This window comes from Morone saxatilis, unplaced genomic scaffold (genome assembly GCF_004916995.1).
Source record: "Morone saxatilis isolate NCDOM2014 unplaced genomic scaffold, NCSU_SB_2.0 Contig4, whole genome shotgun sequence".
In the NCBI taxonomy this organism is placed as follows: Eukaryota; Metazoa; Chordata; class Actinopteri; family Moronidae; genus Morone; species Morone saxatilis.
The window spans coordinates 8,538,290-8,560,880 of NW_023339984.1; the positions used below are offsets into that span (position 1 = coordinate 8,538,290).

The 22,591-nt window shown below is 40.8% G+C and overlaps 2 protein-coding genes across 8 annotated transcripts in view; one reads left to right on the forward strand and one right to left on the reverse strand.

The window, feature by feature from the left end:
- The window catches only part of LOC118338177 (multiple PDZ domain protein), a 44,106-nt gene extending 37,925 nt beyond the window's left edge, over positions 1-6,181 (reverse strand). For all 7 annotated transcript variants that reach the window (XM_035675434.1, XM_035675432.1, XM_035675429.1 and 4 more), the window contains exons 1-3: positions 6,034-6,181; positions 3,701-3,786; positions 1,897-2,063 (exon numbers count right to left, since the gene is read on the reverse strand). In XM_035675434.1, the coding sequence (XP_035531327.1) occupies positions 1,897-2,063; positions 3,701-3,716 (183 nt within the window). In that variant the 5' untranslated portion in view covers positions 3,717-3,786; positions 6,034-6,181. The remainder of the gene's footprint in view (positions 1-1,896; positions 2,064-3,700; positions 3,787-6,033) is intronic.
- Positions 5,269-22,591, forward strand: part of LOC118338178 (adhesion G protein-coupled receptor L3-like) — a 225,448-nt gene continuing 208,125 nt past the window's right edge. The window contains exons 1-3 of the mRNA XM_035675435.1: positions 5,269-5,388; positions 13,294-13,415; positions 13,539-13,601. The gene's annotated coding sequence lies outside the window, so the exon portion shown is untranslated. The remainder of the gene's footprint in view (positions 5,389-13,293; positions 13,416-13,538; positions 13,602-22,591) is intronic.

The window sequence follows — 22,591 nt, forward strand, 5'->3', positions numbered from 1 at the left end:
CACAAGGGGTAAAAAAGCTCTAGCATCCCTGCCTCCCACTGCATAGCTCACATATTTTCGTCTCTATTTCTCAAACGCTTACCCTGGCCCCTTTCCACTGTGACTTAAGAGCTCTTTCCTTTCCACTCAAATGTTCAATTCTCAATGGAGAGAATCAGCTTGAAAAAGAGTTCCTGACTTAGACCAACTATCTCTGCTCATGTAGCCATATTATATCTGGCTTGTGTGAACCCTGACAGCAATTTGGCCATAGCAGCAACACTATTGGGGATGGGGATTGAAAGGAATGGGTGTGTGTGTGTGTGTGTGTGTGTGTGTCCTGACACGAGCCAAAAGCAGAATCAGTGAGGTCGCCCAGGAAACAGGAGAGATAAAGACAGTAGTAATCATGGAAGAAAATGGATGTGGAAAATATTCCAAACTGATATCCAGGTAATGCAGAAATTTCAATTTTACCATCTTCTCCCTGATGCCATGGTTATCATGTAACCACTGTCAAAAACTCAGTCTTAAAACAATACTTAGATGCCCATATGTTCATCAAAACCATTATTACTCGCTGCAGCTGTGTCGCTTGTCCGTACCAGCTGTTATGAGCTCCATTGCTAAAGCGATTCCACAGTCATCTTTCTGTGCAACAACGCATTCTTAACTTCAGCCAAAGCTAATGTGAGCCTTCAATTAGTCAGTTAGTCAACTTAAGCAGGTATCTTCCCAAGGTCGCAGTATTTTTAGTATGAAATTCCCCCCAGTAAGAACATAACTGATGGTTACAGCGACCGCCAGCTCTTTCACTGTACATATGGGCATACTAATATCATGTTAAGATAAACCTGAAGCTATCCTTTAACATTAGAATCCATTGTCAGCTACACAAATACACGGCGGTTGGAATATTACTTTCAGTTTTACACTTGGTCTGAGTCCTAAAGGTTAGTTTATGTCTCAACATCAAAATGTCACTGTAGATAAGCTAATGGGTGTTAGTGTTTGGTGTCTACACTGTCTGCAGGATCACACTGTCACACTAGCATGCAAGCACGTCTTTTCACAGACACAAGGACTATGACTTTATATTCCCCCTACTCATCCAACATGACGATAAATAACAATAGCCAAACTAGGCTCTTTTTTCTCATCAAACACTACTACTTCTGTTTATATTACGTCTGTACTAACAAGGTACGGTGTTGCCATCTGGTATTTTGCCAGTTTGTACTCGTACACAAATCATTCTGACCTCTAAATGACCATAACCTTGGAACATCTTAAGCCACATTTCCACCGTAACTTTCCTCAGGGACCGGGAACCTTTGGACGAACTCAGTCCGTTTCCACTGCAGGGACCAAGGTCTAAATTAAGTTCCAGGGACTGGGAATGAAAAAGCGACGGCTGTTCATACACATCCTTTATTACTATTAAGGTTAAAAAGAAAGAGTTGTTAGGAGATTAACACAATAGGTGGCTGCAGATTTTTTAGAGAGGATGGCTGAAATAAAGTACCAATCAGAATAGTTCAGCATTGCCCTCTACTTTTTGGGGGGTTAAACAAATGTACCCCAGAACTTAATTAAGACTCTGGGCCACAGTTTGCTTGCTGGACTAAGTTTCTAGATCTGGGGAAAGTTCCTGAAGTGGAAATGTGGCTTTAGTGACCTTGTCATAGCACCCTGGGAGCCCAGCATCACTCATTTCTATTCAGTATTGTTATTCTCATTTAAAAAGTTCACAGTCTCGCAGGCCCAGTTCGACTTAGAATAATGAATATTGCATTGTCTAGATGCAAATTAAAACAAAAATGTTAATAGATAAAATAGTCCAACAGTTATGTTTATTGCATTATTACAGATAACTGGGCCAAAAGGGGGATACCGTGAAATACTTTTACAGTTTACCTGGTCTCTAAGATGCTGGACGGACTTCTGCAAGGCCAGGATCTGGTGGAAGAGGGGACTCTGAAGAACCGATTTGAGCAGGCTGAGCTTCTCCTCGGTGGGCACCTCCCCCCGCTCCTTCAGTTTGGCCTGGAGACGCTCCACCGCCTGCAAGGCACGCTGTGTATCTGCAAGCCGTCGCATATTTCAGTGACAGCGCCGGCCGCAGTGAAGGAGTGGATGCGGGGAGACGGAGAGGCGTGGGAGAGATAGAGGTGAAGAATAGGAGATGAGGACAGAGGCTTTATCAGTATGGGCAGAGATAGCGAGACAGGGAAGGGTGTTCGCACATTGGCTCAGTTATACATTTAAATATCCTTATTCAATAATGTGCTTTTTTTTTAAATCATACAGTGTAATCATCTGGCGTTCTTCTTTCTGTTTAACAGTGACGTGTAAATGAAGAACAGAAAAAGGATGGAGAGAGCTACACATCTAACCTGTAGGCTTAGCTAAGGCTGACTGGTGCTCAACAGACCTTACGATATCGAAATCACGTAGCATCAGGTTTTGCACCAGAAGGAATAAAAACTAAATTTTCGATGCGCTGTCTGTCTGCAGAATAGCAATGTTTCCTTTTCTACCTTCAGGGTCAATGGTGGGTTGCACAGGAGCATAGAATGGGCATCAGGAGGGAAAGATAAAAGAAGCAGGCCCTCCACAGTTTGCTTGCTGGACCTTGCATAAGCTCCACAATCGAGCAACTCCAGAGTGGCTTGTTAGTGAGGATGGGCCAGCCAATCGTCATCTGGACAAAAATGAAGCAATTTCCGAATCTCACCAACTGTGACTAACACCTAATAGGGCGTGCAGAAGGTCCAAAGCCCTTTCTGCACTTAGAAGCTTTGTTGTTTGAACAAAGGTTGTAAACAAGCCAATAACACCGAGCCTCAGCAGATTTTTTTTTCTCGTTCGTCACCGGTCCTACGCAACCCCTAGCTGTATCATTTTCACTGCCCTCGACTCAGTGTGCATAATGAGGGGTCCCACCAGTGTATGGCGCGTTTTATGTGTGTCGGCCTGTGCTTGTTCCAAAAGACGGGGTGAGCCTGAAGCAGAGGATGACACTATTAAAATAGTCAAAATTGCAGTGCTAGTTTGATTCCATTGAAAAAAGCCTGCACGTTACGGTTGATAGTACATGGTCAACATGCCAGTCTTGAGAGTGACCACAGATTGCGGCTTTAAAGAAAGAAGCTGGCAGCAACCGTTTGGCTCCATGCTTGACAGTTGGACAAATAAATCTCTATGGGGACAAACAAACAATCAAGTATATGGCAACATTATCAGATATGGCAACATTGGCAGCCCACAAGCCTTGAACTAAATCCAGGGCCTCTTACACTGGTTGAGAAAAATGCACAGCAGGAGCCAAATACGGATGCGGAGCCAGCAAAGACGGACACCCGACTGACTAGAGCAAACCTCTCTGCAAAAAAAATGCTCATTTTAGAAATGATTAAAAATTAAAACAAGGCACAGCGAGCGTGCAGAGGCAATACTTGATGTTTTGTCTCATTTATTACGGTAGCATTTCGTTTAATTCAAACTGAGTATTTGATTTTGGAGACACTTAAGCTTGTTAAATCTGTTAAATTAGGGACAGAGGAAGGAGAGGAAAGAACATTTGAGAGACACAATGGATACATAGCCACACATTCCTTGTTTTCGTTTCATCAACATGTATTTTCAACCATAGTAAATAACACACTGACGCTATCAGTTGTATCTGGCTGCCGTAAAATAATGAAAAAACATTACTTACCCATTGTTTCTATCATTTTTAGAACTGCGGGTGAATGTGATTCCTCCCCATTAACAGCAATTTCAAACTCTTCCCCTTTTCAAGGCCTGCAAAGAACAACATAATGGGTTACGTCTTTTTCCTAAACAGCACACACTCGCTCATCTTTTTTGACTTCCACAAGGCACTCTGCACAAACAGGAAGTCAGAGCTGGAAAGGCTCCTTCTCCTCTGAACCCGACTTCATTCAACATTCTTTTCCCGAAAGGTCAACATGAAAGGGAAAATGGATTTATTTCCTTTCAGTCGGAGCCATATCTATCTCTTAAGAACGCTTCGCCGTAACACCACAGAGTAACCATTGTGCCGAAGAACCGCAGGGCTGTTTTTTTTTCAGTCCCCAGTGCAATGGTGCAGTGTGTCCATGTGAGCACGCATCTACTGTAAGTCATTAGTTCATTTATATTTGACTAATGCTCTTATTGATGGATTAACACCTGGTCATTTACATTCCCGGGACTTCATTCACTGCACTTTGGCAGCATGACATGTCCGCAGGCAACATTAAATATGATTATCCATTTTACTCCCATCAGATAAACACGGCCACATTTCCTAATGAAACCACATTCTGATGATTAAGTATCATACTCAGGCGAACAGTCTTATCGGTTATTTTAAGAATAGGGTACCACCCTGCTTACATCATATAGGGCGGCAACTAACTAATTATCTTTATCATATATTGGTGAGCTGGTTATTTTTCTTGATTAATCCACTAATTGTTCTGTCAGAAAACAGTGAAAATGCCCATAATCTTGATCTATAGTGATCAACACAACTCCACAGTAAGTAGAAGTAATAGTAGTAGAAGGCCTTTGCAACATATGAGGGGGGTTATTGTCTTCTGTATTTGACTCGTGCCTTTATCGGTGGTGTGATGGCTGTTAACTCCCATCTCGGGAACGTCATACTTGACTTTGGAAGTGGCTTTGTCACAAGCATGACACGACTCAGGGAGACCTTACACGATTAAAGGAGATTGGTGGGATAATTAAAAGCCCTGTATAGACTCTTAGAATAGCCGCAGTACGTGTGGCACCAGGGTCACCACAGCACTGGTTTGTTTATGTTCGTTCCATTTGCTTCATCCACTGTGTGCTTCTAACGTTCCAACTCACTAATGAGCTTTCTAAATACAGTATGTGGCCGCTGTGCATTTTATTTGTCCTGACTTGTAAATTATTGGCTTTATTTTTAATTAAACTTAGTTTGGAGTTGTGCTGACTTTCTTTGGCCTACTAATGAATTGCTGCAGGATATGACTTTTGCATATGTTCATCTTTGCTTCTTTCTTACTGCTGCTGAAACCCTTTTAAATGCATAACAACCTGAAGATGATTAAAAATGACTACTGGCATCCAGTTCCAGGCAAATATACACTTCTCAGATTTAATATACACACATTTGTAAAATATTCCAACATGGTTTTGGGCTTTAACTGTTCTAGTTTGTCTATATGAGTGATGCTTTCAGGGACCTTCAAATGTATCGAAGATATATATTTCCTAATCTTAAGCAAGGAGAAGAAGTGATTCACTCTTGGTTTGCACATAGCCAGTGGCTTGTAATGATTCATTGAAGGCCTGAGGAACTCATTATCTGTTGTTACACAGTGGACTTCAACCCAAAAACACTGGAGCTTTAAGGTGGGATCCGAAAATAATCATTGAAGTCGTGCGGGAGCTTTGCCGTCACCACGAATAGCTGAGTAACAGGTTGTCATTTTACTGTGCGGTTCGTCTCCTAACTATTAAAAAATGTCGGTCGAGCACAGCCATGTTTAACAGCCTTGCTTACGTTAATAATGCGGTTGCTACAATGGATGTGTGCAAGTGTGTATTGTTGTTGAAAAAGCAGTCGAGGTTTGCTAATATTTTGAATAAAGCCAACACACTTGGGACAATCCGCTTTTCTCAACTCCTCCTCCTCCCTCCTTCCCCATCTCATCCGCGGAGCAGAAAAGCAACAGGCTTCCGAGAAGGACACGGTAAAGAAGTTAGCTTGTACCGCTTGTACCGAGCAAAAAAAAAAAAAAAAACAACCATTCACGGTGGCTATTTACAGCAAACACATAACACTTTTACACGAAAAGTGACACTTAAACGGTGTAAATCCCGTTCTTTCTTGCTCAGTGACCCGCCGCGACAACAGGCGTCTCAGAATATTTCCCTCTCATTAGCGGCCATGTAGCGAACAAAGGCGACTGTTGCTAAAGCTGAAGTTATTAATACATTACAAAATGTTCGGCAACATTTCTTCGAGGGGAAACTTGACAGAAAATAGCCACTTACATGAGTGTGGAGGCTTTACCTTCCCGGCGGGCAGTATCCTATCCTATCCGCTGTTGTCCTGCGGCTAACGGCGCAATGACTGGGGCTTAAAGATGGGGCGTAGTGTAACTCGATCCTCTATGGACATTTTCGACCATAGCGGCTCCATGAGTTGAGCTGGGACTGAAGCGCCGCTTGCTGGTTGCCCTGACACCTAGGCCTGAGATGTGCCAGGCCCGGCTCCCGGCTCCCTGCTCCAGGGCCACAATAATAAGATGCTGGGAATCAAATATACCCCAAGAACAGAGGGTCCACCAAGATGCATCCCTATGTTAGCACTCTGATTATTATCAGTCCACCTACTGACCAAGGATGATCACCATTTCCCCTTTAAAATCATCTTTATTGAACATTTGCATGAAAACAGTCCACTAATGCCGTGTGTCTCAGGGTCTTTTAATTTGTAAAGGCCAGTTTAAGCCCAAGCAGTAAATTCCAAAATAAACAAATAAGCACCAGGAACATTTAAGCTTTAAACTAAGACATGAACATCTAACTTTTATACATATCCTCGAAGCTGATGAGTTTAGCAGCAACTGTAAATTAGGTCCCTAAGGGCCAGTGGCAGACTGTCTGTAGGGCTGGGGCGAAAAAATGAAAAAGGGCACCAGCTGCGTACCAGTGCAGTCATGCATTTAAGGTTGAAACAGTTCCCCAACCCATTCTTCTAGCATATATGGCACAGAATCACATTTTCTACACGGGAAGGGCACCCTAGAGGGCATTTCATCATGTTTTCTTACACACTGGGCCATCATAGAGGGCACATTATCATGTTTTATCTGCCGTACGGGCACTTTTGTAGTTTTTTTTTTTAAATGGGGGCACCAGGGCAGGGGGGCGATAAAGAAATTATAGAAATTTAAAATACTACAAATGTGTTTGGCAAAGTAGCAAAAAAAAGCACCAAAAAGATGCACAAATAGCAGGTGACAGCAGAAGTTTAACAGCAATTGTTTTTGCACTGGGCGCCCCATGTTGTGTTAATTCAGCCCTGCCTATCACACAGTATTTCAAACTAGAAAATAGAAAAATGTTTAGACAGTTTTCAAAGGGAAAACAGTGGAGAATTACATACTTTGAAGGAGAACTTCTTAACATGCAGGTTGTGTTAGACAAAACTACAAAAACCCTGCTTTTTTGTTTTGTCCAAGGCAGCCGAATCAAGTCCTTGAAATGATAACATTTGAGAAAAGCTGCCCTTAGTGACCCATAAGTGTCACAGGTGCATGCTGTGTGTATGCCCTTGGGCAAAACGCTGAGCGCCGCATCTAAAATATAAAGGGAGAATAATACTGCTAGACATATTGGAGCCATTGTAAAACAAATAAGTAAGAAACCAGACCTGAATTCTTAATGTAAGCCTATTATAAACATTGCTGCAGGGGATCCATTCTTGGCCAAATTGACACAAACTTGTGTTATGATTCAGTTTCCATCAGTGTCTGATTATGTCTCTTGTGTTTTTGCTACTATGAACAGTTTTCTGGTGAATCAGGCACATTGGTCAGAACTGTGTGGTTCATTCTGCGAATAAAACAACGAGCCGGTACACTTTAGTCTGTCTGTCAACCACATGTACATGTACGGGTAAGATGTTATTAATACCCCCCCACATACTCGATGTATTAGACGAATAAGCATTCAGTAAGACGTGGTGTGATTTTGATTACACCTACATTATCAGTGAAGTATTTTTAAACCCAGGAAGCACCTTGGAAAAGGACACGGCGTGCTGATTAATCCAGAATTTTCTGTCTGTGTCCTGTTTATAGGATTATGCACTCCATTTCGGGCGGCAATGCGCCATGCTTATCAAATTTGATGTGAGCTGTTACTCAAAATGAAATGTATCCAATGCCCACTGAGATGGAAGCTGTTGCCTGTTATCTCACGACTCAGATTTAACAGCACAAAAATAGCAATAATCTGATTACATTTGCATTGTTTTTCCCCTTCATTGTAAGGGGAAAGAGGAGGACTGTATCTCAGCTGTTGGCTGGTCAGGTACAGCCCATCGAGCTGCTGATATACCCTTTGACCCCGGTGCTGCCAGCCTCAGAACTTTTAGTTTTCACGGATCAAGACTCAGGGGAGAGCATGGAGCAGGGTCACTCAGTAAGAAGTCATTTCAACAAGGGCGAGAGAGGGATATGAGCTCCTTTCAGAGATCTGATACTGACTAAATCCCTTCACCATTTATATCTTTGCTTCTGCCTCCCTCTTATCCACCCAATAACTCCCGTCTTACTTTGACAATAAGCCACTTTTATGTGGGAGGTCTGACTCAGCCAAACGCAGAAAAAGACAAGAGATTCAAACAAGAAAGAAAGGAAGAAAAAAAAAAAAAGCCCTGTGCTAGGCAACTTCAGCATTTTGTATTTTTATACATGCCTATCACAGGCCTCAGTGGCAGTTGTTTGAGACTGCTTAGTCACACGAGACACCAAATCGGTGGTAACTTGATTCAAATCGTCAGTGGGCTTTCTTTTTTTATTCCAACTTTGCTCGTACTTAGGGCCGCGGTTTCATTCCGTTTGCTTATTTCATTTAACCCTTTTAAATGGACCAATTCAGCATAGTTAAAGCTGAAGCTGAATAGGTTAATGGGTGTATTTTGTGCCAAAAAGATACACCCATTAACCTATTGTGCGGGGGCCAGTGTGAGACGTTCTCCGTGACTACAGGTGTAACTAATAGCAATCGAAAGCACATTTAGAAAAGTATAGCACACCTAAATGGCACCCTGACATGATTAATGCTGTTAGAAACGCCTGTCTTGGACAGGTCAAAGTGTCTGCGGCGTGAGTGTCTATAGATAGCTGATATACCATGCTTTGTGCCAGTCACGTTTACACGGCTTAGCTGACACTGCCTGATTGCAATTTAGTGCGGAGATTGATGGTGGAAGTGCTGATTCAAGGTCACACTGGTTTAGCGGGAAAATGACAACCTATAAACCCTGCAATAAAAAATGACATCACTGAGTGAAAACCACACATTTTCTTTAACGGAACTTTTCTGATAACATCATCCTTTATTGGACGCCAGCTAAAGATGTCTGAAGTCATGTGGTGTGATAGAGAAATACCCTGAAGGTATCACAAATTTTGAGTAACTGAGCCACATTAGCAAAGTGTCCGCCTGTCTTGATTTATTGCCAATAAATCCATCATCACTCAGATAGCCTTTGAAACGGTAACATCCCAAACGATGTAAAAGGGCTCAAAGAAAGAATAAGACATTGTGATAGTACTTTTCATACCATAGGGCTAGCTAGGGAATAATGAAATAATAATTCATTAAGTAGTAGTAGTTTCCTGGTTTTATTAAAACAACCTTTGCAATTGTTATTGCGCCTTGCAGCGATTTATAGGTCTGCTTTTAAACTGCAGCTGGGGGAGGCTGTATGGTGGGTCAGCGGCACTTAATGGTATAAGATACAGAACAACTGAAGGTTTAGCAGAGTTAAGTTAAGAGTTTGAAGGTTATCCTGATGCTGGTCCTATAGGGAATTCCAGCTTTGTGTCAGTAGGTCTTCGGGGTCAGAGGGCTGAAATTTTCAAAACTTTGAATGGCTGCAAAGAGTTTGATAGGGGGGCTATGTCAGAAGAGAGGTCATCAGGTCTTCAAAATCAGTTATCTTCTGCCTATTTGGAGCATGAATGTGGGCACCAAATGTCATGCCAATCCAGACATGAAAATAAAATGAATACACATTCTATGATAACTGCTGAACTGGTTTGGTAGGCTATGTTTCTGTATGTCTTCTTGACTTTTTAATAATCTATATAACTTATAAATGTAATGATTTAAGAGCCCTATGTACAATGAAAGAATTATCCTCTCCACAAGACAAGAGTCATGCAACTATTCAGTAACATAACAATTTAAAGAAACTGATCAGTAAAAAAACAAGTGAGAAAAAGAACTTTCCAGACTTTCACCGTGTCATAAATAGGAGGGATGGTGTGAGTAAATGTGATTAGGGTCAATTGCCGTCAATGTGTAAGTGTTGGAAGCTGTGTGATTGCTTGTTATAGGTTGTTGATTCCTGACCACGCAGGCTTATTACGAACGATTTATTACGTCCATCTTCCTTTCAAGTTCCTGTAACATTACGAGCAAATTACAACCTGCATCACTTGAAAGAGCTTTAAAAGCAGTTAACCCACCCATACCCCCACAATATATGACCTCAGTATATCCGACGGCTGAAATTACGGCCCTAAAGCGAATTTTCAACAGTCATGCTCTCAATGTAAGACAAAGTCAAGGGCTTTTGAATGCATCCTCCTTTACAATAGGTGAGGTTAGCAGCAGTGAGGATAATAACCGTGTTTGATAAGGTTGGAGCACAATCTTATGAATGAATGAAATGTCCATTCATTCTTTAAATGCAAGCGCCGGTCAATGCAGAGGATGAAAAGGTGACATTTGGTTACTTCACATAATCTTTGCCCATATACAGCCTAAATGAGACACTGATGCATACATTTGAGTCACAGCTATAGCACCTGTTTTTTAACAAACTGCAAGCCAGACTACTGCTGTTTGGGAGACATACTGGTTCCTCAAAGACTCTTCTATCCTGATGCAACAAAAATGTGTGCTGCAAAATAAAGAAATAAAAATACATGCACCTCTTTTCCTCAGAAGATGGTTGGTGTCATCAGCCCCTAGTAGAATTTTATAACACCATTCAGACGGATGCAATCTTGAATCTGCAACTACACACTGGTACTTTAAAATGCTAATGTAAGCTTGCTAACACGCTCACAATGACAACGCAAACATTCTGTGTTTACCATGTTTACCTTCTTGGTTTAGGGCATTGGCATTCTAACATTTCCGAATTAGCCATAAACACACAAGTGCAGCTGAAGCTAATATGAATGTCACTGGTTTTGTTAGTCATAAGCAACAGTGCTGGACAAATAGCATTATGTGATAAGATGAAAGTATGTAACAGTGCTGTACATACATAGGCTGCATGCGATACACATGTGCAGTAACATATTATTTCTCTCGAGATAAGATGATAAATTGGAGCTTGTGATGTTTTGTTGTAAGGCTCTTTTACCCTTAATATAGATTGCCTTCTGAATCCAGCTAGTAATTGTGCTTTTTAGGATGACACAAATAGTGTTTTCATTTCATTTTTACACGGTAGTTGAAATAAATGTTATAAAATATAAAAAACTAAAGTTTAATTTATTTAAAGTTTTTTTTATAATGTTTCTGTAACTCTGAACTGACAGGATGACAACACTTCGAAACCTCTCTTGTATCCAAGAAACAGCAAGTTATCTTTCTGGTAATTATTCAGAAAGCTTGTGGCTACAGGCATTTGAATATGTTCCAGACTTTTTTTTAGCCAAAGTTACAGTAATGTAATGTGACTTGTGTACTGTCTGCATCTGATACATTTTCCCAGCAAACTTTAAAGAGAGAGCGTCACAGAAAGTTGCGGATGCCTGTCATGATGATAAATAATGTACTGTTGTTTGTGGCAATGTCTTTAATTGCTGAGGAAGTGACTGCCACGCTGTATGTGTGAGAGAGTGGAAAAAAAGTGTCGCCAAGAATCCCAGTGAAAACTGTCTGTTGACTGATCTTCCATGTAGCGATACACATGACCACCCGCATACTGTTGGGCAACCAGCATTTCTAAACAGGCAGTTGAATTAAGAGTCGATAAGGACACAGTAAATGAATGCGCATAGGCCTACCACAACGCTGCATTAAATACTTTCTAGTCTTTGTGGATGTTCGGTTTTTGTATGGTGTGTGAGAGTTGACGAAACAGAAAAAAGTAATGTTTTTCTTATTATAGTATAGGCCTATGCTATTTAATCAGTTAACCGTCAAAGCCTTTTTGTTTGTTTACTCACAACATTATAACTTATAAAGATGCAAACATGTCAGTCTGACTTTTGTTGATGATATATTTAATTTATAAACTGCATCTTATACTTAACTGCATTAATATTTCATTCATATGCAACCTTTTTATATTAGCAGATAACATGTTGAGTTAATTATAAGGGCTCTAATGTTCCCGATCGAGACGGATTTTTCACACAGAATTTACAGCATCTACCCTATGTTAATTATATAACTTTAATTATTCATTCTTTCAAACTGTGTGGTGGCAACCATTGACAGAATGGTGGCAACTAAAGCTAGTTAGCTAAAACCAGCTAGTTGAAGACAGGCTGCACTTGGGGGTTAGCAGAACCTATTGTAACCAGAACATTGACATTTCAGCTCATGAAGGTATGGCTAACCTGTTAGGTAACAGTTGGTAATTACACATCGAGCAAACGCAGAGCAACGTTAGCATTTATTTATCAGTCATGTTTCTGGCCACCTAAATTTAAGTCCAATATTCACTCTTCTTTTATGTCAGTTCTGGTCTCCAACTTATGAGGGCAATTATATTGCTGTTTTATATGTTCACCAGCTAGCTAGTTAGTTGCTAACTAACACTGTCTGTTGTTTATGATAGTTTTGGGCCGGTAGCCTACAGTCCATTCTTAGACTTTTAGAGGGCTGACTTTTGTGGCTGGAATGTCATATATAGGACAGAAAGTTTGCAAAAAAATTGTACCTGCTAATGTTGACTTGCATTTGATTATATAGGAGACGTTTAGCTTCATACAGCAGCTAACAAAACAAAAGCTAGTGCTAAGTTGTAATTAAAGTAGTTCAGCATTTTGGAAATTTACTTTTGTGTTTACTTTCTAAGAGTAAACTACATAAGAAGATTAATACCACTGTCAAGCCTGGGTGTTAAGTATTTAGCATTAGCTGGAGCTGCGAGACAACAAGTCTAGCTTAGCATAAAGACGGAGCAGGGGGAAACAGCTACCTAGCTTGGCTATGACCGTGGTTAAAAAATACGGCTACCAATTTGCATATTAATTAACACAGTATTTGTTCAATTGAATTGACATTTTTGGATAGATAAAACAAACGAGATACACTGTTAATTAGTGAGCTTTAGAGGTGCTGCTAGGCATGTCTTTGAACTTTGGAGAGAACCAGGTTAGCTGTTTCCACTGCTTCCAGTCTTTATGCTATACTAAGCTAATTACCTCCCACTTTCATGCACAGACATGAGAGTAATGTCTTCATTTAACTCTCGGAAAGAAAGCGAATAGGAATATTTCCCACCTACTCCTTTTATTTATTTATTTTATTGCCTTTAATTGATAGTGACGACTGAAGAGTGAGGGAGAAAGAGAAGGGGGATGACGCAGAAATGGGCCACAAGTCGCAGATGTACCCATAGCGGCTGCAGCAAGGACTCAGCCTTGGTACATGGGGTGCCCTACCAGGTGAGCTATCAGGGAGCCCAAAAGTACTCCTTTCACAGTTACAGTCAAAGCAATTAACCAAAACATACAGAATTTTCTCATTTGAAGCGACAGTTAATTAAATTTCTGCTCTTTTCTGTTTAGACTGTTGCTGATTGCATCCCTATATTTGACGGCAGGTCTCTCTCCACTTCAGGCTCCCTAAAGGTAACTCCATATAATTCACTAATATTAATCGAACACAAAAACAATGTGGATAACATGTCAGTATCACGGAAACAGTAGCAGCAGCTTTCCTTGCGCTTTCCAGTGATCTCATTTTCAAATCGAAATGTGTGGAAATCCGTCGGACCAATGAGAACTCTGAAACAGGAGAAGCAGAAGTAGGACGTCTATGATTCCTTGTCTCTGTTTGAAATCCCGTAGATTTGATCTCTTCTCTCCCGAACTTACCTACTCCTTTAAATAACATGAATGGCAGTAGTAGCGGCAATAGAATAAACGCAACTTTTCAAAATCAACTTTTTAACAAGTGTGCAAATTTTGCGTGTTGTGCAAAAGAGTGCAGCTAGCAGAAACTGTTCTGAAACACTGCAATGTGGGTTGAGGAAGTCTCTTTTTAGCACAAAGCTCCACTCTTTTGTGGTGTCTCCGTATGTGTGCTGCTGTGTTTTCTGCTGCAGTGATTTGTCAGTCATGTGGGGGTTTAAACACAGCAAAGGTCAAACCCAAATCTCCCAGATACACAGCAGGTGTGTATGTGATTCTTATTAGAACCCATAATGTCCTGGTATTTAGATATATATGGCATTTTATACAAGCAAACACAGACAACATTTTTGCATTAGCAAGATTTGCCATATTTAAATGGGATCAGTATTCTTAAAAGCAACTTGGGCAATGTATGTGCAGCTAAACATAGCACAACACTTCACAAACTATGCTAACTGAAGTCTTTTAAAAAAAAATTAAATAATAAACACACCAGAAACTATCAAACCCACCCAGCAGCAGTGAACCCAGAGCTCTCATAATATCTTTTCGTTCCCGTTTTCCCATGCACAACCTTTGCCTACATGACAGTAGGTGTGTGTAGCCTCGCTCCCACACACTCTCACTGCAGACACACAGATGCGCTCCTCGCTCATCCAATACAGAGGAGAGAGAGTCATCGATCCGGCTTTTAATTTCAGTACATTGAATTATGCACCCATTTTTTTTCCCCCAGTTTGTGTCGAAATCATTATACCACTATTCATTAGGACACAAATTAATCTGAAGTGGATAGCAGCCGATATTCTGATAGATAAATTATTCAAAAAAATTCTATTAGAGCTGACTCCAATATGTCTTAGTCATCATATGAATGCGATTTAAAAGACAAACTTTCACCTTGATCCAAAAAAGAGGCTAATAAGCACATGGACACCCACATACCCGCACGCACGAACACAATCAATCACAACCGGCCTGTTGGAATGCTCTGTGTTAAGTGACTCGTGACAGCATGGGTTGCTAGACCAGCTTTAACCTTAAAGCCATTTTACTTAGTTGTAAGTGAACTGATTCTACATCCTACAGTATTAATGAATGCTAATTGTTTAGCTGTATTTCTTTCTCAAATGTGGGTGGCTGCAAGGACATTGTTGATGAAGCTTTGTTTGCTAAAAATTGTAATATTCCTTTGCTGAAGAATTAGGGCTGCAGTGGGTGAGAGAAACGTAGGTGTTGCAAGTTTATTGCAGCTGATGTAATGCTGGATGTAGGCAGGCACACGTCTGCCCACTGACTGTGGGTAGACATGCGCCTGCACGCACATGACTACAGGTCAAGAAACATCTACAAAATAGCTTTAATAATGCAACATAAGTTGTATAGATTGCTTAACTTTGAAGAACCCAAATGAAATCATGACTTTTTTTGGTTTTAAGTAATTGCTTGCTTTAACCATAACAAAGTATTAGAAGAACAGGCTCAGATTTTCAAGTCTAATTCAGTTCTCACATGCCATATGTTTGGTGAGAGAGTTATGGGTAATCATCTTTGCTCTTCATACTGGCCATAAAGCAATTCTTATGTAGACCAACTACACTGTAAGAAATGCAGATGGAAGTTTTCTGTGCAAAAAGTTGCTCTTAAGTTTAGCTAGAACTAATGTGAGGCTTCAGTCTGAATTAGCCAAATCAAGTCAGCTTTGGATCATCCTGGAAGTTGTGGCAATGCAGCTAACTAGATGTACCTGATTGTCATGGCTCAGCAAGCTTCCAAGCAAACACAAAGAGGAGAATGTTTTATTAAAATGCTTTTTAAGATATCCACTCAGGACCTTAACCAGAACTTCACTGGTATCTGATGAAGGTTGAAAGACTAAAATGTAAGGCCTTGTTTTTGTTGTTGCATGTATAGGCTTATTTGACAGTAATTTGGAGTGGCAGGGTGAATTATGACTCTTGTCTGTCAGGAACAAAGGCAGAAGTGGTGTGATGTTGTCACAAAACGTCTTAGACAGGGGATCAAAGTGGGTGGATGGGTCAAGAACAGCTGTGACTTGAACTCGGAGACCGTTGTTTGTTTCCTCCTGTCAGTTAATGAAGATTTCATTTTACTTTCTTTCCCTAAGCTGAAGTAGTTGTAGTTTTAAACACAAACATTGTTTTCTATTATTAACTAAGTTGTTTGGTTAATCTAAACCATAACCTTTTCTACCCTTAACCTTAGCCTGTGTAACTTCTGCTGAACAGGGCAATGGTACAGTAAATGCTAAAACACAGTGTAGTAGATATGAAATAATAGATAAGGGTCAGAAAGTCAGAAAACTGAACTACCTACAGATTGCTAACGTTAGTCACCATGAACAACAATTGTAGCAGTTTGCAGGGGTTTGTTTTATTGCTTAAAACTTTCAATTTGTAAGAGGAAGAGAGTTAAAGTAAATAAGACCACAGTATACATTCTATAAATAGTCATATGTACTATATACCTGAACTGAACTGGACTGGACTTACATTCTGGATGTTTTTGGCCTTAAAGTTGATTGCATACAGTTGTCAGTTGTCACATCCAGCAGATACGTGTCCACATTAGCTGTCATATGGAGTCATGTTTCTGGCCTCCTGTCAAATCCAAGTCCAATAGTTACTTCCTTTTAGCTCTCTTTGTAGGATATATCTGGCTCTTTAGCTGCTGAAGGCTTTACTATATGTTCACCAGCAAGTTGCTAACTTAGTCTCTCAGCCGATTTGCACTGGGCAGGTAGAGTCCAGTTTACAAAGTTAAAGTAAATCAAACCCAACCATAGACGTGTCGAATCAGAAAATGTCATATAAATACTCATACATACAACGTTTTTGGACGCCACTGAAAAAGGAAACATCATATAGTGTATGGACGTCAAATCCAAAAAATATATATCATAAACTTGGATCAAGCACTTTGCTAATCTTCAGATTTTTGCACTTTCAGTCCTTCAATACTAACACTTTTTTTTCTGTAGCCCACATTCCTGAACCAAGTGCACATACACACAGACACAAACAACTGACGAAGAGTGTCTAGTTGGCTAAGCACTTTAAGCACTGCTGCATATGTAAGTGTCAGCACTGTGGAGATGATAATTCCTAGGCTTGCTAGCATGGATAAACAGGGAAAATGGCTTCTCCATTATTGGATTCACTTTGCACAACAACTGTCCCCATAAGCCTTAATTTTCCTGAACAGCTTTATATTTGGCAGGAGTTTCTTACAACAGCATGCTGAGTGGCTGTACAGAGGTTTTATGGTGCCGTGCATCACTTTATGGTGTTCAATTATGACTGTGTCTCAGGTGCTTAACTCTCTGTATTTAGTAAATCCATTGTTGGCAGGTGGAAATTTAGCATTAGCATGTTACGCTCACAATTATACATATTGCCATGGAACTGAAATGTTGGTGTTTACAAGGAAATAGACACTGGAATGAGTTTGTCGTTATACAAACGACTTGGCTCAGAAACTATGTTTGTTACATTTTTCCCCCTCTCCTTGTGCATGTCTTTATTCATTAACATTGTGTAGTGGGTACCTTGTGGCATACTAAAATGCAATTAGAAAAATAAACAAAACAGAACTGACTATTTTCAGCCTGACGGATAAAGATTTTACAGTTATTTTTGTGTGCCAGAAGATGAAAACTGCTCTAACAACTGATGCAACATTTTGCTATCCAGACTGGGATAAATATAGTAATCAAATATGTAACACAAATCTATTAAAATGTATTATTTCATTTATTTTATACATGACTGTTGCCATCTTTACAGTGGAAATAATTAAATTGTAACAGAAAATATATGATTATTTTGATGCTTTGCAGATTTTTCAGTTGATTGTATACAGTTGCCTACAGATACACAAAATAACATTAGCATTCATACAGAGTCATGTTTCCAATAGTTATTCCCCTTTTAGCTCTGTTTTTGCTCTACAGGGCCAAAAACACATCATATTTCAGCTGTATAAAGCTAATTTCTTGCCAAAGATTAAGCATGCCGGTAAGCTTGCAGCGTTGGTGGTGAAAACATACCGATCTATCAATGCACTATAAAATTCTCTATTTTCCTTTGACTTTTCTCTTTTGGATTTGGAATCCATAGCCTAGGGAGGCTAGGGAGACTCCAGTGGTCACAGCTATTGAGGTTTGGCGAAATATAGAGGAAAAGATGCCAAGATGTAAAGTATAGATGCAGATTTAGTTGACGTTCTTTGTTTTATTCAGTGTACTGGCTTCACATTTTCACAATTGGAGAATGTGAGAATCACATACAACAGTGACGAATGAAAAACAATGAAAAATAAACAAACTCTGCAGCGGGGCTAAAGAGCTGCATGCGGCTGCGGGAGCTGCAGGTTGCCGACCCCTGAGCTGGCTGCTAACTTCGTCTCTTGGCCGAGTACAGTTTTTGTTATAGCTGTGTTTCACCAAAAACAGCTACCTGCTGTGGCAGAAATGTACTGATGAGAGCTGTGAGAGTGAACCAAAACAGTGGAAGTTGTGAGCCCAGAATTCCAAACACTAAGCTGAAAAGTAACAGCAGTTAGAGTCTGGTGGTAATGATCAGTGGGTTCATCTCTGTGAGATGTCTCTACTGACAAACAAGTAGCTATGTCATCAACTCTTTACATAAAAATATTGATTATTTAAAGTTGTAAATCCGCCCAGGGTTCAGCTTGTGGAAAACACTTCATTGCTATGTTCCCTGATTTTGGTTATTGTAATGAAATAGGTCTCAAACCCTTTGTTTTTCTGTTTATTATGTGAATTTTGATGATGTTTGTATCACGAAAAGCGTGTGTGTGGGTGTTGAATTTGATTTAGTAAAAACACTTCACCTCAAAAATTGAACCCGTTCTAATTTTGCAATTTAGAAGAGGCATCTGACAATGAATGTAATTTTTTGAATTCCTGGAAGGATACTTCGCTTGAATTGAAAGGTTTTTATCTGACAGTGGTAACGTTATCTCTGTCTAGAGGACACTTAGTTTAGAATTAACATGAAGAAATCTCTTCCAGGCGAAAGTAAGGAACAAATCCTTGTGCTGATCCACTTACTGTAACTAGTAGACTGGCAATAATAGAATAAAAGGTATTTTTAATGCTGATGGGGATATTTTAGAAGCATAAAATCTGACATGTCTCATCTCTCCTAGTTAGCTATTCATTGCCATTAAACAGTTGTCAGATCAGAGCTATTTTCTTTGTTTTACCACCTTGAAGGAAAGTTCCTAATAACAAGTGTGTTGGTTCATTTTTGATTTGGAGTTTTAGCTCAACTTCCTTTCCAGTTTTCATGAAGGAAACTGCTATATATGCATGCAATTCAGGGACGTTTCCCATCACTTTCATGATTTTCTTTTTCTTTTTCTTCAATAAAACTAGATATAGTAGGGTCTTACTTGCCTTCATTTCCATGTTTTTGAAATACTTTTTCCATTTCAGTGGAGAACGAAGCTGTTTATACTTTAATCATGAAGAGTGTGTTATTCCGAAGATAAAAAGGAACTGATCCGAATATGACATAGCATTCTATTAGTCTGTAGGCATCTGCATCTCTAATATTGGTGTAGTATTCATGTTACTGCTAATGTGGAGACTGTTATTTTGCAGCCCTTGTATATTTTATGTCGTCGAGATGGCAGCGGTATATTGCATGGCACTTAAGGTATCGCTTTGAAGCTACCTGGTTTATGCAAGTGTAATGGCAGGCAGCTTTGGTCAGTGCTCTACCTGGAGAAATCCATTTGCATCGGTGGAAGGGGAAGGGGGGGGGGGGCTGCATGGAAAGCGGTGCCAGGGAGAGATAACACTGCATCTTTTCAAACGCAGGCAGCCGGTTATTTTTCACCGGTGCCATTCAGGAGTTCAAGGTGTATCTCAGACAGGAAACAAGTGCAAAAAAGTGTGCTTCACCAGGTCTGTGTTCACATAGGCTCATTAGCAGAGCACCGGGTGAGTGATTAGATGATTACTTGTTATTGTTTGATTGTAATTAGGATTATTAAAGTGATTAATCGGCTATAGGATGATTGAGCTGGCTGGCTGCAGCTAGAGATGTGCAGCTGGTGCAGCGTTCAAAGGTCATCAGAGGTTATTTCTTTTAATTCTAGTGTTTTTTTTGATCATTATCCTCAAACGGCGCGGTATCTAAAGATGGATCAGTCATATTTGGGTACAATTATGTGAGGCCGGTTTTATGTGTTTTTTTTGGTGGCATTTCCAGCTGCAAATGCAGTCAAAGGAACAGCTGGAATTCTAGTAAACATTGGTGGAATAAAAACATGGAGTTTCAGCGGCCTGCAGCGAATTCAACCGCATGACAACAAGCAAGACAAAGCCCAAATGAGAAAGAACACTTGCCTATGTGGTATGTGTTAAAAGTAAGCAATTCCCCCCGTAGAGAAAGCACTGTTTGGCATGTTTAATCATCAAATCTTAAGCCCTGATTCAACTCTTCATGGTCAGTTCTTGTGCTTTTCAAGAAATCTTTTGAGAGATCCTGTCAGCGGATCTCGCATGAATATTGCAGTCACAGGCACACAGACGGAATGTAATATAACATAGGTCTGCTTGCCAGCCTCGGGCTACATATAGTGTAGGTAGAGAGAGGCTCTGTTTGCAGCATGTTATCTAGTGTTTGCTGCTAGGTGGAGCCCGAGTATACGGCGAGAGCGGCAATCCATATCCGAGTTTTTCCTCTCACCTTTCACTGGCTCTCCAAACCCTCGGTCTCCATACAGAATTACTCCCAGCCAGTGCGCACAATTGGTTTGTCATAGTCGCAGAGAAGACTCCGTTTTTTTTGGACCCAAACAACTTAGACTCCTTTCTCTCTCCCCCCCCCCTCCTTTTTGCGGAGTGTTTCTCACAAGACCCCCCACCCCCCAGTTAATTCTTCTGGATACTCTTTTTTTTTTTTTTTTGGTGTGTGTGTTTGTGTGCGTGAGTGGCGATTTGCTGCTGGCGTTTCTCCTTTCAGCTTTATGGGACGTGATGTAGCCCCCGCACAGAAAGGACGCCCTGTGCCATAAAGGGATGTAAAGTGTGGAGAGAGAGAAGAGGGGGGAGACAGCAACCGTGGATACAACGCGAGGGGAAAAGCCGCTGTTTCTCCCACGGCAGCATCACCGGGGATTCTGGACGCACGGCACGGTTAAACACAAAACAAAAAAAGAAACCGAGGCGATTTTCTTTTTTTCTACGAGGATACTGAACAGAGCGACAGGAGGCAACTATCTGGATTCGTTTGTTTTCTCTTCCTCCATCAAGTCCGTTCCCTCACGCACAAGCGCGTAAGGGGAACCTCGGGTACCCGGCGCCTTGGAAAGACAGTTTCGAGAGAAATGATCGGCTAATGCTTTGAATGGAAAAGGACGTGAGCCATACCTCCTGCCCACCAGTCATCTGTAAAGCCCGCGGTAAGTGTGACTTTCCTCTACAGAACGCGTACAGCCCCCCTCATCCGCCTGTGCGCACAGCCACAGTTAACTGCAGATTCAGCTCAGGGGCTTGATAATAATGCCCGTGGATGAATCCCTGCAGCAGCGGTTCCTGTGCTCTGTAATGTCAGTGCTGCTCGGCATGCACTCCACTCTTTAATTACTTTAACCGGGGGGCTATCGATGCGTTCAGGTGTAATCAGCGCACAACATATTGATAGCCAATATGAAAATTTCAATTTCCTGTTGGACCACTTAATCCGTTTTGTTAGTGGGGTCGGATTACGGTTTTAACGCGTCCGGGGAGTTGTTGTTGTAGTGCAAGGTTTTTTTCTTTCCTCTGTACCATTCACATGGTGCTTGAAACAATGTGCTTCGGTCTAAGTTGCATATTGGATGCATACCTACCTATGAAGTTGTTGCGTTTTAAAGCCACGCACGTTTAATTGTAGACAGTGTCTTAGTTAATTTTTTTTTTTGCTATTTAAAATTGAACGTGTAGCCCGTATGTGTGTGTAGGCTGAAGCGTAATCGTGTGTCTTTCAAAGGCGCCTGAGTGAAGAAATGTACCAATGCAGGCCCTGTGTCTTCTGTTGCAGTTTGTTGAGTGTGAGGATAGATGCAGTGGTGTGAGCATCTGCATTTTTCATGATAGGTTGAGTTTGTGTTAGGAATAAAATATGCAAGTTGTTAGTATAGGCAATGTAAAAAAAAAAAAAAATCCTATATATGTTCACTAAATAGCCCCCCCTCAGTCAGTTGGCTCATTCACATTTCTTGGCTTTTGTTGTTGTTGCAGAATATCCATTGCAGTAAACAAAGCATAAACACTGCACAACACATATCACTATTTAACGCGCACCCAGGCAAAAAGGGAATGGTTCCCCATGCTGAGGAAGACATGCTGTCCTGTGTCTAAGAGAAGTGCGGGGTTGAGGGGTCCACTGTACCGAATGCTTTGATGTGAGGACAGCACACTGTCTTTCAACATCAAAATCAAAGTGGAAAAGGTAACTAAGCCTATCACTTTGAATCACATCTGATATTTTCTCATCACTGCACAATGGATGCCCTTCATCCCCCAATCCATGGGCTCGGTTCGATCTTCGTTGAATTTGATCCCGAATAATGTAACAGCTGTGCACTTGGAGGTGATCTTTCACAAGTAGTTTTTCGAGCAAGGTTTGGCCCCTTGTGATTCAGACATGTGATACCCCCCCCCCCCC